General features: G+C 36.8%; 1 protein-coding gene across 1 annotated transcript; it reads left to right on the top strand.

Moving 5' to 3' along the window:
• The first annotated feature begins 9,814 nt into the window (after positions 1-9,814).
• LOC130012914 (uncharacterized) lies at positions 9,815-12,525 on the top strand. The gene is made up of 3 exons (XM_056101047.1): positions 9,815-9,941; positions 11,031-11,123; positions 12,115-12,525. Exons 1-3 carry the CDS (start codon positions 9,815-9,817, stop codon positions 12,318-12,320), a joined length of 426 nt encoding a protein of 141 aa, XP_055957022.1. The 3' UTR covers positions 12,321-12,525.
• The last annotated feature ends 2,059 nt before the right edge of the window (positions 12,526-14,584 follow it).

Here is a 14,584-nt window from a genome sequence, read left to right as displayed (position 1 = left end):
TACAGAAGAGATTGTCCCCACACCAACTCTTACAACAACACAACAACCGTTAAATCAACATAGTGACGAGATTTCAACCTGTATAAAAGATGAGTATTTTCATGATTTTAATGATTGTAATGTAGATCAGTCGGCCGTAGAGAGGTTCACGCATGATTATTTCGAATATGAGGAAGGTCAAGCTAACATTTTAGTTAAAGGTCGATTACGCAAAAATGTAAAATTCTGGAAAGAAATTAACTGTAATTCGTATATATTAGATGTTATTGAAAATGGTTACAAGATTCCTTTTAATGATGTTCCAGATTCTAAGTTTTTAAGAAATAATAGATCTGCTTTAGATAATTCAGAATTTGTAGAAGGGGCTATTAAAGATTTAGAGGTAAGGGGCTTGGTGAGTAGATGTCAAGTTCCTCCAAGAGTTGTTAATCCGCTCTCAGTATCTATTCAGAGTAGTGGTAAGAAAAGGTTAATTTTAGATTTGAGAGAAGTTAATAAATTTGTCGGTAAGCAGACGGTTAAATATGAGGATATTCGTACAGCATTGTTATATGTAAAGGAAAAGTCCTGGATGTTCAAGTATGATATACATGCTGCTTATCATCATGTCGAGATTTGTGATGCACACACACAGTTTCTAGGTTTTTCATGGGTCACGAATGGAGTCGCAATCTATTATAAGTTCTTGGTGCTACCATTTGGTCTAAGTACAGCACCTTTTTTATTTACTAAATTATGCAGAGTTTTGGTCAAAAAATGGAGAAGTGAAGGTAAATATATTGTTATGTACATCGATGATGGTTTTGGTGTTCATGATGATTATAATATGGCACATAAGCTTAGTCAAGATGTTAAGAAAGATCTTTTAGCTAGTGGGTTTGTTCCTAAAAATGAGAAGTCAACTTGGGAGCCTGTACAAGAGTTAATATGGTTAGGAGTGGTGATAAATTCTGAAAATGCAAATTTGAGAATTCCACAGAGACGATTAGATAAAGTCTTTCGATCTATAGTTCAAATTCAGCGTGATTGTATATCGAATAAGGCAGTAGCTGTGAAAAAGGTAGCGAGTGTTGTCGGCCAGATTATATCTATGTCTATTGTTGTCGGAAGTATTTCCCAAATCATGACACGATCATTGTCTATTGATATTTTAAATGGGTTTAGTTGGGATTCTAAAGTACGTATTTCTGAACAGAGTATTCAACAGTTATTTTTTTGGAAGGAAAATATAAGTAAAATTAATTCTAAAGTTTTAAATTTTCAGCCTGGCTGTGAACGAATAGTGTATTCAGATGCTAGTAATGAAGGGTATGGGGGGTATTGTGTACAAGCCTATCGTGATGTTGTTCATGGTTTTTGGAGTTCTGAGGAAGCGATCAAGAGTTCTACTTGGAGAGAACTTGAAGCTGTTCGTTGTATTCTTAAATCTATAGTACATATTTTAAAAAATAAAAGGTTGAAATGGTTTTCAGATAATCAGAGTGTGATTTCTATTGTTCAGAAAGGTAGTATGAAGGCAGAATTGCAATGTATTGCATTTGAGATATTTAGCATTTGCTTAGAAAATGGAATTATTCTAGAGATAGAATGGATACCTAGAGCTGGGAATGTTAGAGCAGATTGTTTAAGCAGAATTGTTGATTATGATGATTGGGCAGTTGGAGATGGAATTTTTAAATATATTAGTAATATATGGGGACCATACGAAATTGATATATTTGCATCAGAACATAATCATAAGTGTGATGTATTTTATTCCAGATATTGGAGTCCAAATTCTTCAGGAATAGATGCCTTTTCTTTACCATGGCAGGGTAGAAACTGTTTTATTGTACCACCTGTGTGTCTGATATCACGTGTCATGAAATATGTGGTTGAATGTAAAGCTTATGGCACAGTAATTATTTCGTTATGGAAGTCAGCAAGTTTTTGGCCGTTGATTTGTCCGAATGGTTACAAGTTTATATCTGTTATTAAAGATTGGGTTGATTTACCACGTGGAAAGGAGTTTTATAAGTCCTCGTTGCATTATGAGAGTATATTTGGCACGAAAGATTTAACGTTTAGGATGTTGGCATTAAGAATTGATTGCCGTAGTTAGATACGACAATTTGAGCTTGAGAAGGCTGGTGATAAGTCGAGGTGACTTCGGATTAGTTGAGATAACTAATGATTGATTAAATGATGTGATGTTTGTAGTATAACTGAGAGATTTTTGTTTATCGGTGTGGTCTATAATGTAATTTTAATGTCAATCATATATAATAATATGGTAATTTGTGTTTCGTTATTATCATGTTATAACTATTTTTTAATGTTGTCTTCTAAATATTTTTAGAACTGCTTATGGGACAGAGTTAGACGAGTTACCAGTAAGTTTATCATCATCTGTGAATGTATTACCCGAGTTATTAACCGATGTTAAGGCGAAATCTACAACTGTGAAATATTATCGGGGTTATTTAGCCTGGAAGAAATGGTTTCGATGTAATAATGTGCAAGGGAATGTGTTACCTGCTAATCCTTTACATGTTGCGTTATATTTAACATCTCTGATACAAGAAAAGAACAGTATAAGTCCGGTGATTCATGCTTTCTACAGTTTGAAGTGGGTTCATTCGTTAGCTAATTTGGCTTGTCCTACAAATTCTCAATTGGTGATTAATGTGTTACAGGCTGGAAAACGACGTTTAGCGAAACCTGTAAATAAAAAGCTTCCTGTTACCGCAGAACATTTAGAATGTATGTATGATAAAACGTTTGTTAACAGATGTGCTTATAAACAAAGAATAATTTGTGCTTGTTTGTTGGCGTACAGTGGCTTTCTTAGAAGTGCCGAATTATTAAATATATCTACTTCGGATTTAAGTTTTGACGACACCCATTTGTCTATTTTTCTTGAGAAAAGTAAGACTGATATCTATAGAGACGGTGCATGGGTTGTAATAGCACGAACGGGCAACAAATTGTGTCCTGTTAAGAATTTAGAGCATTATTTGGATTGGGCTGGGCTAAATAAAGATGAAGATATGTTTTTATTTCAGGCTTTGAGTAAGTGTTCAACGGGATATTGTATTAAGGGTATTAACAAAGCACTTAGTTATACTAGATTAGTAGAATTGTTTAAAGAAGCGTTTCAAGGTATAATAGATTGTTCAAAATATGGGTTACATAGTTTGCGTGCGGGAGGTGCGACAGCGTGTGCAAATAGGGGTATCCCTGATCGTTTGTTTAAGCGCCATGGGAGATGGAAATCAGAAAATGCCAAAGATGGTTATGTCAAGGACGATTTGAAACAACGTCTTAGCGTGTCTTTGAGTTTGGGTCTATAAGGCGAATCTAATTTAAATGGTGATTTATGATACTAGTTCTTTCTTTGATATTCAGGCGGTTCGACGCTGCATACCACTAGAAGTGTTATGGGTTTTGATATGGAGCAGGGGAGGAAGAGAAATATATTTTCCTGCGGTTGAGGGAACCGAATTAGGAGGAAAATAATTTCTCTCCATATGCGTAGTAATATAAGGGGTATGAAGTACTATTTGCAAGTAAATAGTCTTACGAAGTCATTCAGGTCGAAGTCGCCAGATGCAACAGATGTTTTTACAACTGAGTAATCGGATTAGTGTAGGTTGTGAGATAGAATATATAATCGTTTTGTAATGGAATTGTAATTTCTTATTGTTAAATATTTAACTATACTCGTCCGCGTATAGCTCCGGAGACAGTTACTGCGTGAAGGCGGACACAGATTTCCTATTTTTCCCCAAAGGGTATTTTTTAGGTTTTTTCTGGTTGGCGGGGCTGTCGGTGATGGAGAAAGGTTGTAAGACATTGAGTTATGTCTGAGTAATGGTGTAAGATATAGGGTAATGATTGTAGATATAATGTTGTTTGTATATAATGATGTTTGTATATTTGGAAAGGTGTAAGATATAGATTTATGTTATGGTGTAAGATAGTAATGTTTGTAGATTATAATATTGCTTGTATATAATGTATATAGCTGATATATAATTAAAGGCGGTTCGACGCTGCATACCACTAGAAGTGTTATGGGTTTTGATATGGAGCAGGGGAGGAAGAGAACAACCTTGTGGGTTTTCTCCGGTCCCCCGGTTTGATCTCACTGCTAAAGACCTCTATTTAAATAAAATTGAACCATATGTTAGTCGCCAACTTACCAAGTTTGTCTCGAGTTGACGTTACCCCCCCCACCCTCTCTCTCGCCCCCCTCTCTCACACACGCCGTGAGGTTAAAATTAAAGGATCAATTGTATAGTACTAAATTGTTAATGAAGTGTTTATTTCTTCTTGAAAATATTTCTTCTTTGTACATCGATACAATTGTATTAAACCGATTGTGATTTGGCCGATTTAATCTGGATAAATGAAATCATGTCCCGATCCTCCATTAATTTTGTATTTTCAAGTATCAAATTTCTCACAGTTTAATACACGCTAAATATGCAACCAGGTTGATAATTTAATATTTAATTAAGAAAACAAAATCAAGATCAAAATAAAAACGCTAGAGAATCTCCTTTCTTGGATTCAATCGAATGTTACTCCGCTACCGATGACGGATGATGGCGTAGTGTTACGCCCGAGCAGCATAGATCGATGAAATTTCAGTTTAACATAACTGTGTAAATACGAAATGAAATGAAATGGGGTTTAACGTCCCACGGTTCTGCTCCGAACTGGCCTAATAAAGACCGGCATACGCCATACAGTGAGTTATAAGGGAAATTTTGCCCGGACAGCGGCACTACCAATTTGATGAATTGGTTTAACTATGGTTTTAAGTTAGCCTTAGGTCTAAAGTGTCCAAAATTGGTTGATGGACTTCTGGGTCACTTTGCCAAATGTCAGTTTGTCGGCCATCTTTAAGAATGGCCGCCGTTTCTTTTTCATTTGAAATAGTGCGAGTCGGAGAAGCCTTCATAACTCCTGAACAGTTTCATCTATGGATATGTAATATAGCTCAAAATGTTCATAATATAATTCAGCATCAGCATCAATACTATCAGTTTTAAAAAAATTAATCTGAAAAAAGCAACATTTTCGATTGTTTTCATGTCTGTATATAAGTTTTCTTACAAATCGTGTCGAAACACACATAAGCCAAATTGATCATAAAAAAATAATCTCTAATATGAGTGTCCCAGATCCAAGATGGCGGAAATTCAAAATGGCGACTAAATTTCCTAAACTGGTCAATTTGTCAGATAATAGTTATTTCTTTGTTTGATACGATCAGTGTTGCGAAAGATATATTATGTAAGATTAAGATAGGGGCTAGCCATTCTTGCTACAATAGTTCGAAAATAGATAATGAAAAATGAATAATTTGACAATTTTATTCAAATTACTCTATTGCGAGCGAAGATATTAGGCTTTAAAGGTTTGACAAGACGTGTGCAATAATTTCAACCACCGTACTGGTTGTTCGACGCTAAGTCTCGCTCCTCCATTTTTAGATTAAATCAAAATATGACTAAACCGTTCTAATCTATTTAATATCGGAAAAATCCGATGCCACCGAGAGTTGATTATGGCCTGGATCAGTTAATTGATGTCTATTTAATAATTTAGAAAACATCTCAGACCCAAAGAAAGACCTGCAATATTTTGCTGTTACATAATGTATGTTTAATCTAAACAAAGAGTTTGAAAAATTCAAGATGGCGAAAATTCAAAATGGCGGCCAGAATTTCCGTAAAATGAATGATTATTTAGAAAATCATCAATTTTCTGTTTTATATAGCTTATAATATCTCTTCTAAAGGTTTTCAGTATTTTTGAGTTTTTATTCAAGTTCAGTTTAAAGGAGTCAAATTGCTAATATTTGGGACCTAGAAATTGACCCAAATGGGTCGCAACGCATATAATAATGTAATCTGATTGTATATGAACTAACATTCAATTGTTTCCGTTTTGACTCTAATTTCAAATCAGTTAGGTCCAGCGAAATACGGCACGAGTCTCAACTGAATAGAAATTTCTAGCGTCTTGTTATTCCAGTCTATTGCGCATGCTCTCCAGATAAGTTATGGCGTCGCCGTATGACATGAGTTGTGGAATATATCTAGCCTCGCTCTTTCTGGTCACTTGTTACCAATGGTAAAATGTTTATTGTCTTAAATATTGGATATCAGAAGCCTACCTTTTCCTGGTAAGATAACAACAATGTTGATTTGAATTTTCAACATGTAAAACTGGATGATATTGAGTTAGAGACTTAGCTACTTTAATTTCATCTCCTATGCCTTTGCACCATTTTTAGCCGTATTGAGAATTATTTAAGATAATATATCCAGAAGTAAAGTTTTCTTATTCGTCCAGAAATGGTAATGTGGTCCGTTTTTACATTAAAGACTATATGCCCGGCTACTCTTATCGTATAGTCTAGTAGACCAGCAGCCAAAACTTTTAGCTTACTTAGAAACACAGTTCACCTACAAGGTCCTCCCCTACTAAACAAACTATATATTCTTGGAAAGCGTATAACACCAGGAACATAAATCCAAGCAAAATGTTTTAAGGCCAGATGAAAATTGTGATAATTGTCAAGTAAATGCTATATTTATACTGACAATTGTGAAGTTGGCATAAAATTACACATATGATACCTAGGATAGGACAGGCTTATCTTTGTTCCGTGAGGTGAACGACGGGGTTCTCTTCAACCAGGCTCGAAATTTCTTTTGAAAAAAATGACTGTAAATGGTGTTTTCTAGGGTCTTTTTAGCTTATGCATACGTCTTAACAATTCATCAAAAACGACGTAAATTCATGACTACGCAAGAACATTAACTAGTTTAGGGACCCCCGAAACTACCATACTCCTTTAGAGTGTCCACCCCTGAAAAAGGAGGCGAAAGGTATGATGTTAAAACGTGTTTCAAATTCCCGCATTACTTGAATACTTTAATTGTCAGTAAAACTACGCCATATAAAATGATAATTCGTATATTATTTTACAGTTATATATAAAAAAAATGTTTCCTTTTTATACAATGAACAATTTATTGTTAAGTCGTGTAGAAAGATATGGTGCTTAAACGTGTTGCAAATTTCCATATTACATGCTAACTTATCATATAAACAATTGGTATTTATTTTACATGTACAAACAATGTTTCCGTTTTATCAAATGAAAAATTTATTGTTAATTCGCGTAGAAAGATATGATGTTAAACATGTTACAAATTAACAACTGGTATATTAGTCGAGTATTTTACAGCTACAAAAAAGTTTACGCTTAATCGAACATTCCAATAAACAATTTATTTTTAAGTTGAAGAGAGAGACCTACAGGTGGTAGACCATATTAAAAGCTGTTTAAATGTGTATTTTCATAAACTTTGTATGCAAATAGATAATTATACTAAAGGGCCGTCTGGATAGAAAATAAGATTTTGTGTGAGACAGGTGTCCTGGAAAAAAATGGGTTCACTAACAACACATATCTGGTTCTACAAATTGTATTTGTCCCTTCTAAGCTAATTCCTCTGCGAAACAAACCTTTCCGTTTCATCGCAAATTCCAATAAATAATTCATTTTTAGAGATCAATTTTAAATTCAGTGGCTACGAAAACCCTGAATATGATATACCACAAGCCCTACCTTGCGTGATACTCACCCATCCTAACTAGAATTTCGTTTTTCCTTAACTTTTGGCGATCATTTTGGAAATCGGACAGAACCCCAACCGAAAATGACGTCAAAGAAGTGACATAATCTCAAAAATTGTCTTCAGAGACAAATTTGGACACAGAAACAACCCGTCCCCAAATATCGTTTCGATTGTGACACATTAGCTAAACGTTCATTAAGTTGGTGCCCTGCCTCGCCGACGTTCAACAATTTAAATTTGGCAGTTCACTTAAGACTTTTGTTGAGTTTGCGGCCACCGCAGCTGTACAGGGAGGACCACTTGGCGTATTTGTTTATGCCAAATGAATAACTTAAGGAGACCACACACATAATTTGGCTAAAATTACTCTGAACATGATTTGGTAGTAAACGTCCACTCGACACAATCTAGGTCATATCCGAACTAACATATGGTTCAATTTTATTTCAATAATTCGCTTGCGCGTAGGTACATGTAGCAGTGGAAGGAAACCGGGCCCCCCGGAGAAAACCCACGAGGTTGGCTGTGCAACCCTAGGCGGGGGTAATGTTGGGGGTGGGGGGGAGGCGAAACCGCGCTACTTGCCTTAGTGACAGACCTTCCTATTTCACACGCACTGGTTAAACCACTAGATCATCCAACTCCACCCTCATATTAGAACTTTCTATACAGTTTATTTTTCAACTGTAAATCAACAGTTTTATGGTTACGAGAAGCAGTACTTGAAACCTCAACTCGGGAGCTGGCAACACATGTCACGTCACTGTTTACCACTTTTGAATTATAACACAATTTAAAGCGTCCACATTTATAATTATTTCTGTTGAGTTATTCATATTTTTTTTTAAATAGGATCTTATTAAAGGAGGAACGTATAATGGACCAATAGAAGCCGCCAAGGCAGTGGGTAAATTTATCCCTACTGATAGGGACAACGTAAAGATATTGGATATCGCTGCTGGCACAGGCTATGTCGGAGAAGAGGTAAATCTTTCATTTATATAGTGAAAAACGGGGCTCACATTGCTCGTCAAAGTCGCAAGTTGCAATAAAAATATGAAAGTGACGATTAAAATTTTGGCGATAACATTTTACGGTACTGGCGATTCTTTTTGAGAACTAGCAAAAAAAATCTTAAAAATTCTAATCGTATCCTAGATTTACCATTACATTGAATGTCAAAAAAACGGGGCAGTATAGGCGGGGCAATTTAATCTCAAAAGTGGAGTCATCCCAAACAAATTGCAAAATAAACCAATGCAATTTGGCTTAATCATGCTTATATCAACATCATACTCATATTCGGCCGACAATCAATAGATTTTCATTAAAATCTTACAATAAAATGTGGTAACAGATAGGAAATGATCCGAATATAACAAATTTGACCAAACCAATTTTTAAACAAAAATTATTTTTCTCATGGTACCGGCCAAATCTTCAACGGAATTATCAGTGAGCAGAAACTCGACCGTGTATCTGTTATCGCTTGTTACTTCAGTCTGTTATATATATTTATAATGATAACTCTTGTTTTCCACTTTTTTGCTTCACTTCCCGTCTCTTAAAACCGACGTTATGCATCTATCTTAACAATGATCTCGGCATTAAATTTATATTTGGAACGTGTCTACCCAGTTCTTTCACATATGTGATAATGGCTGACACCAATATTGTCATTTAAACTTAGTGTTTTCTAATATTTTTGGATTGAGGCGGGTGACATCAGCCGCACCATTAGCTTGTTCGCATGAACTCGGTTATATTGCACTGATTGTGGTTGTATTGCTTTTTACTTTTCTTTTAGCCTATCGTTTATGTAATGCACCCCCGAATATTTTAGAACACAATAAATTATATTTATTTAACACTAAATGGCAGTAATTAAATCGTAGAATTAGTAGCTAGGTGTAATTTATAACATTAAGCCGTTATTGGAAAATACGTATATGCATGGAAACATGCATCCACCAGAATCGTATTCGTCCAATTAGGTTATGAGGATTTTGACTTGGAAGCAGAGGCCCATTTAATAGCCCCGTACTTTCTACCTGATCATACTCCAGTAGATTTATAGCATGACAGATCGACAAATGCATTTTAAATAAATAAATACATAAATAAATAAATGAAATAAATATATAAACGTTCATCTGTTTTAGTTACACCAGATGGGGTTTCTTCACGTTGATGCACTGGAACCGTCTGAAGGGATGCTGGCCATCGCCAAAGAGAAGGGTGTATATAAAAACTATATATTAGATATCCTTGGTGGAAAGAAATATTCTATAGGCACTGGTATGATATGATTTACGATGTTATATTCCTTACGTATATCTCACCTGGGAACCATGGTGAAATGAAATGGGGTTTAACGTCCTACTGTTCTGTTCCGACTGGGCTAATGAAGACGGGCATATGCCATAGAGTGTGCTATGAGGGAAATGACCTACTCTTATATCGAATTCCAACAGCCAAGGGATATTTTACGTGCATGTATACACGGGACCTCGGTTTTTCGTCCCATCCGAACGACTAGACAGCTGTACTTGTCACGTCCTCTGTCTCGCACCACTGACAAGGGGAAACCACGTCGGAAAATCCCGATGAATTTCTCGGCCAATGCAGGGATCGAACACCCGACCTCTAGGCTAGCGAGCCAGCGTCTTCCCAGTTAGCCCTGGGAAACATGGTGTAATTTAAGTTTGTTATTTTATTATTATTTTCGTTCACCTTTGACGACACTTGGGCTAAATGTCAAGATTGACCAGAAATCTAGCACACCCGCCGATTCGTGTTTTGAATCACACATTTCACCTGGCTCAACATTTTGTTAGAAGTGTCCTCGACAATGAAGGAGTCCCTAAACCACCAAAGAGAAAGAGCAGGAACTGACAGAAATGTGTTAAAGGGAGATAACCGCTAGAAAAATCCCAGGGTAAAAATTGTGTTTAAGTCAGGGTAAATAACACACCAACGACAAACCATACCCGTAAACTTCCATTTTGATCAGAATGGAAAGGGGGGGGGGGTACTTTTTAACAGTAAACAATGGTCCAAATCACTTATTCAAATAAAAAAATAAATCGGGATGAAATTAGTTTCATTTCTAATCGCTACTAATCGGTTTTCTGTTTTGTTTTGTTCAGACTTTTATGACTGCACTGTTCAGTTAATAAGGCGGCAGTATTGTTTTGTTTTTTTCAGATTGTGATGACTGTATTGGGTTTTTTTTTACTCTTTAGATTATTATGGCTCTATTGTTGTTTTGTTTTGTTTAGGTCATTATGACTGTAATGTTGTTTTGTTTTGTTCATCATTATGTCTGTAATATTGTTTTGTTTTGTTCAGATGATTATGATTATAGTGTTGTTTTGTTTTGTTTAGATTTCTATGACTGTTGTGTTGTATCTGGTGGAATGGGTGAAGGTCATATACCTTGTACAGGTATTCTAGAGATGATACGTATAGTTAAACCAGGTACGTTTAGCTTCGACAGGGCTAATTAAGACGGGCGTACGCTATACAGTGGACAGTAGGACTGCGGTCTAATCTAATGTTTTACGTGCACGCCAATGTGTTCACGGATCATGGTTTTTCATCCCATCCGAACGAATAGACACTATCCTTGCCATACCTTCCGTTCTGCGAACCAGAGACCTATATATCGAGCCAGCGTCTTACTCGCCGAGCCAGTATGGACAGGTTATACCAAATCCCTGTAGATCATTGTCCTTTAAAGATAAAAGCATTAAGAAGTCGACAGTGATCAAGTTCTACCCCAAAGTGATTGTGCTTGCGCCAATCAAACAAAAGACCCTGGAGATTGAATCTGCAGTTTTATGGGTGGGCATGTAACCCAGATACTTTTAAAGTCACCAATTTGTAGTTTTACTTTATGTACAGAATAAGTCAGTAACATAACGCTTATCGAATGTCGGGTGGTAGGATGGCCTAAAGGTTAGGGTGTGCACGCTGTATCATAAGGTCTGACATTGAGTCAACTGGCGTGGTTTCGATTCCCCGGTTGTACGTGACAAGGAGTTGGGCCGCCTGTCCAACCTCGTGGGTTTTCTCCGGGTCCTCCGGTTTCTTCCCACTGATAAAACCCCTACGCGGAAGCGAATTATTGAAATAAATTTGAACCATATGTTAGTCCCGAAATGACCTAGTTTGTGTCGAGTGGACGTTAAACCCCATTTCTCCCTTTCCCTTATCGAATGTCAGATCCCAAAAGGACAAACACCCCACTCGTGCTAGAGGACATTTTCTTATAAATTATGATCGGTTGATAATTAATGCGTGTCAATGTCGATCCATTATAGTGTTTTTGACGATTGGGTGAGCAAATAGTCGAAAGCATTGCGGATAACAGGTATGTCATATATGCAAGTCGTGGATTGCATATGCATAGCGTAGAAATGCAATAATTGTGTTAAATGGATGTTAAACCCCATTTGTCATATTTCAGGAGGTATCGTTGTCATAGCAATGAGAGAGGAATATTTAAACTATGTGGAAGAATATCAGAATAAGTTGGAACCAATGATGGAAGAATTGGAGAAAGAAGGAGTCTGGGAAAAGATCGACAGAAGTATCTATGAAAATCATTTCGTGGGGAAAACTGGAGTTTTATTTCTCTATAGAGTAAAGGATAAGGGGGTATCGGGTCGCTAAGTCGGTACTAAATACAGGATTGTTTGGGTTTTGTTTGGGTTGAACCAAAGAGGAAATCTCAAAACAAGGTTTTTTTTGTCTAATACCTATTTTTTAATTTATTTTCTCAAAATCCGTGAATAAGTTCAAGCACCTCTCAACAAAATACACCAATTATTTCAAGCACCTCAATAACTACGTCAATAAGTTCAAGCACGCCCTATAAGTTCACCGCAAAATACGCCAATATACGCCAAGGTCAAGCACGCCCTATAAGTTCACCCCATTCTAAGAATAGTCAGAATGGAATCTAATCATATTTCAATTCGTTATGAATTAAAGTAATATCTTGTTATTTAGGTGTTTTACGTTAAAACTGAAAAACTGCTAATCAATTTTTAAATTTGCTAATCAAATTTGGCAAAATTGGACTTTTTGATAATCAACTGTGAAAAATTACCGACAGCCCTGGATGGGTCCCAATTTACATTGTATCTTGTTATATTGCAATACATAAAGTGATATATCCTTGTTTTACATATTAATATATATATAAAAATATAATCTTTTGTTTCTTTGTTTATTAAATTGTTATCTATATCTACACGACTATTATTTGTTGTTTTGTATAAATGCCGTATAACACCCACTGCTGAAAACAACTGCCCCACTGCTTTGTAACTTAATAAAGAAATGAAATGGGGTTTAACATCCTACTGTTCTGCTCCTATACTGGGCTAATGAAGACGGGCATACGCCATACAGTGTGCTATGAGGAAAATTTTGCCCGAGTAGCGACACTATCGCCTACTCTTATATCGAATTCCAACTGCCAGGGGATCTTTTACGTGCATTCCAATATATACACGGAACCTCGGTTTTCCGTCTCATCCGAAAGACTAGACAGCTGTCCTTGTCCGTTCTACACCACTGACAAGGAGAAACTACGTCGGAAAATCTGGATGTACTTTCTCGGCCAATGCAGGGATCGAACACCCGACCTCCAGGCTAGCGAGCCAGCGTCTTAACCACCTAGCCACCGTGGCTCCCGCTTTGTAACGTAATAAAGAAATGAAATTGAAATGAAATGGGGAATAACGTCGTAAAAGTTCTGTTCCAACTGAGTTAATGAAGACGGGCATACGCATGCACTACATTGCACTACATGGCCTACTCTTATATCAATTTCCAAATGCCAAGCGTTTTTTTGACGTGCACTCCAATGTCCACACGGGACCTCGGATTCCCGTCTTATCAGCACGTATATACATTGTCCCTTGAAAAAATTTGTCCAGCACCACTGACAAGGAGGAAACAACTCGGAACATTCAGATGAACTCTCTCGTCCAATACCGGGATCAAACACCAAACCTCGAGTTCAGCGAGCCATAGTCTTACTTACTGAGCCACCGTGGCTCCCAAGTAATACAGAAGCGGCGAGGCAATACCGATGTGATGTTGCCAAATGAACATTACGCACCTTTGGTACGATTCGAGAAAGCGAAAGTAGCATATTTAGGTAGACGTCACACTTGTGTACACCAGATCATTTCTAAGGTATATCAGATTCCATAACTAATGTGGGGTGGGGGGTGGGTGGAGATGGCCTAATGGTTAGAGCGTGCTCGTTGTATCATAAGGTCTGTCATTGAGGCATCTAGCGTGGTTTCGATCTCCCGGTTGTACGTGACAAGGAGTAAGGTCGCCTGTCCAACCACGTGGGTTTTCTCCGGGTCCTCCGGTTTCCTCCCAATGCTAAAGACCCCTACGCGCAAGCGAATTGTTGAAATAAAATTGAACCATATGTTAGTCCTAATATGACCTAGTTTGTGTTGAGTGGGCGTTAATCCCCATCTCTCTCTCTCTCTCTCTCTCTCTCCACACAACTAATGCCCTGATGCCGAACGATGAAACAAAATTCTCGACAACTATTGATAAATAATTATATATAAATAACAACCCTACCCGATACCCTCTCGTTATTAACAAACAACAAGATTTCCCTCGTGCTGTATAAGATGCATATATTTCAATTATAGTCTTATTTCATTGACGGGAAAGCCAATATCCGTTTGGAGTATTGTACTGTTGGTTTGAATTTAGTTGCGCTAAACCAGCCTTCTGATTGATGGGCCTTGGTCATAAAGATAGTACACGAAAGTAGTAAACGAAAGTAGCAAATGCAAGCAGTAAACGAAATAATTAACCGAAGTAGTAAACGAAATAAGTAAACGAAAGTTGTAAAGGAAACAATTAAACGAAAGTTGTAAAGGAAATAAGTAAAC

Source organism: Patella vulgata, chromosome 5 (assembly GCF_932274485.2).
Source record: "Patella vulgata chromosome 5, xgPatVulg1.2, whole genome shotgun sequence".
Classification (NCBI taxonomy): Eukaryota; Metazoa; Mollusca; class Gastropoda; family Patellidae; genus Patella; species Patella vulgata.
Note: the sequence above shows the minus strand (reverse complement) of the source record. Positions and strands in the feature narration are given on the sequence as shown.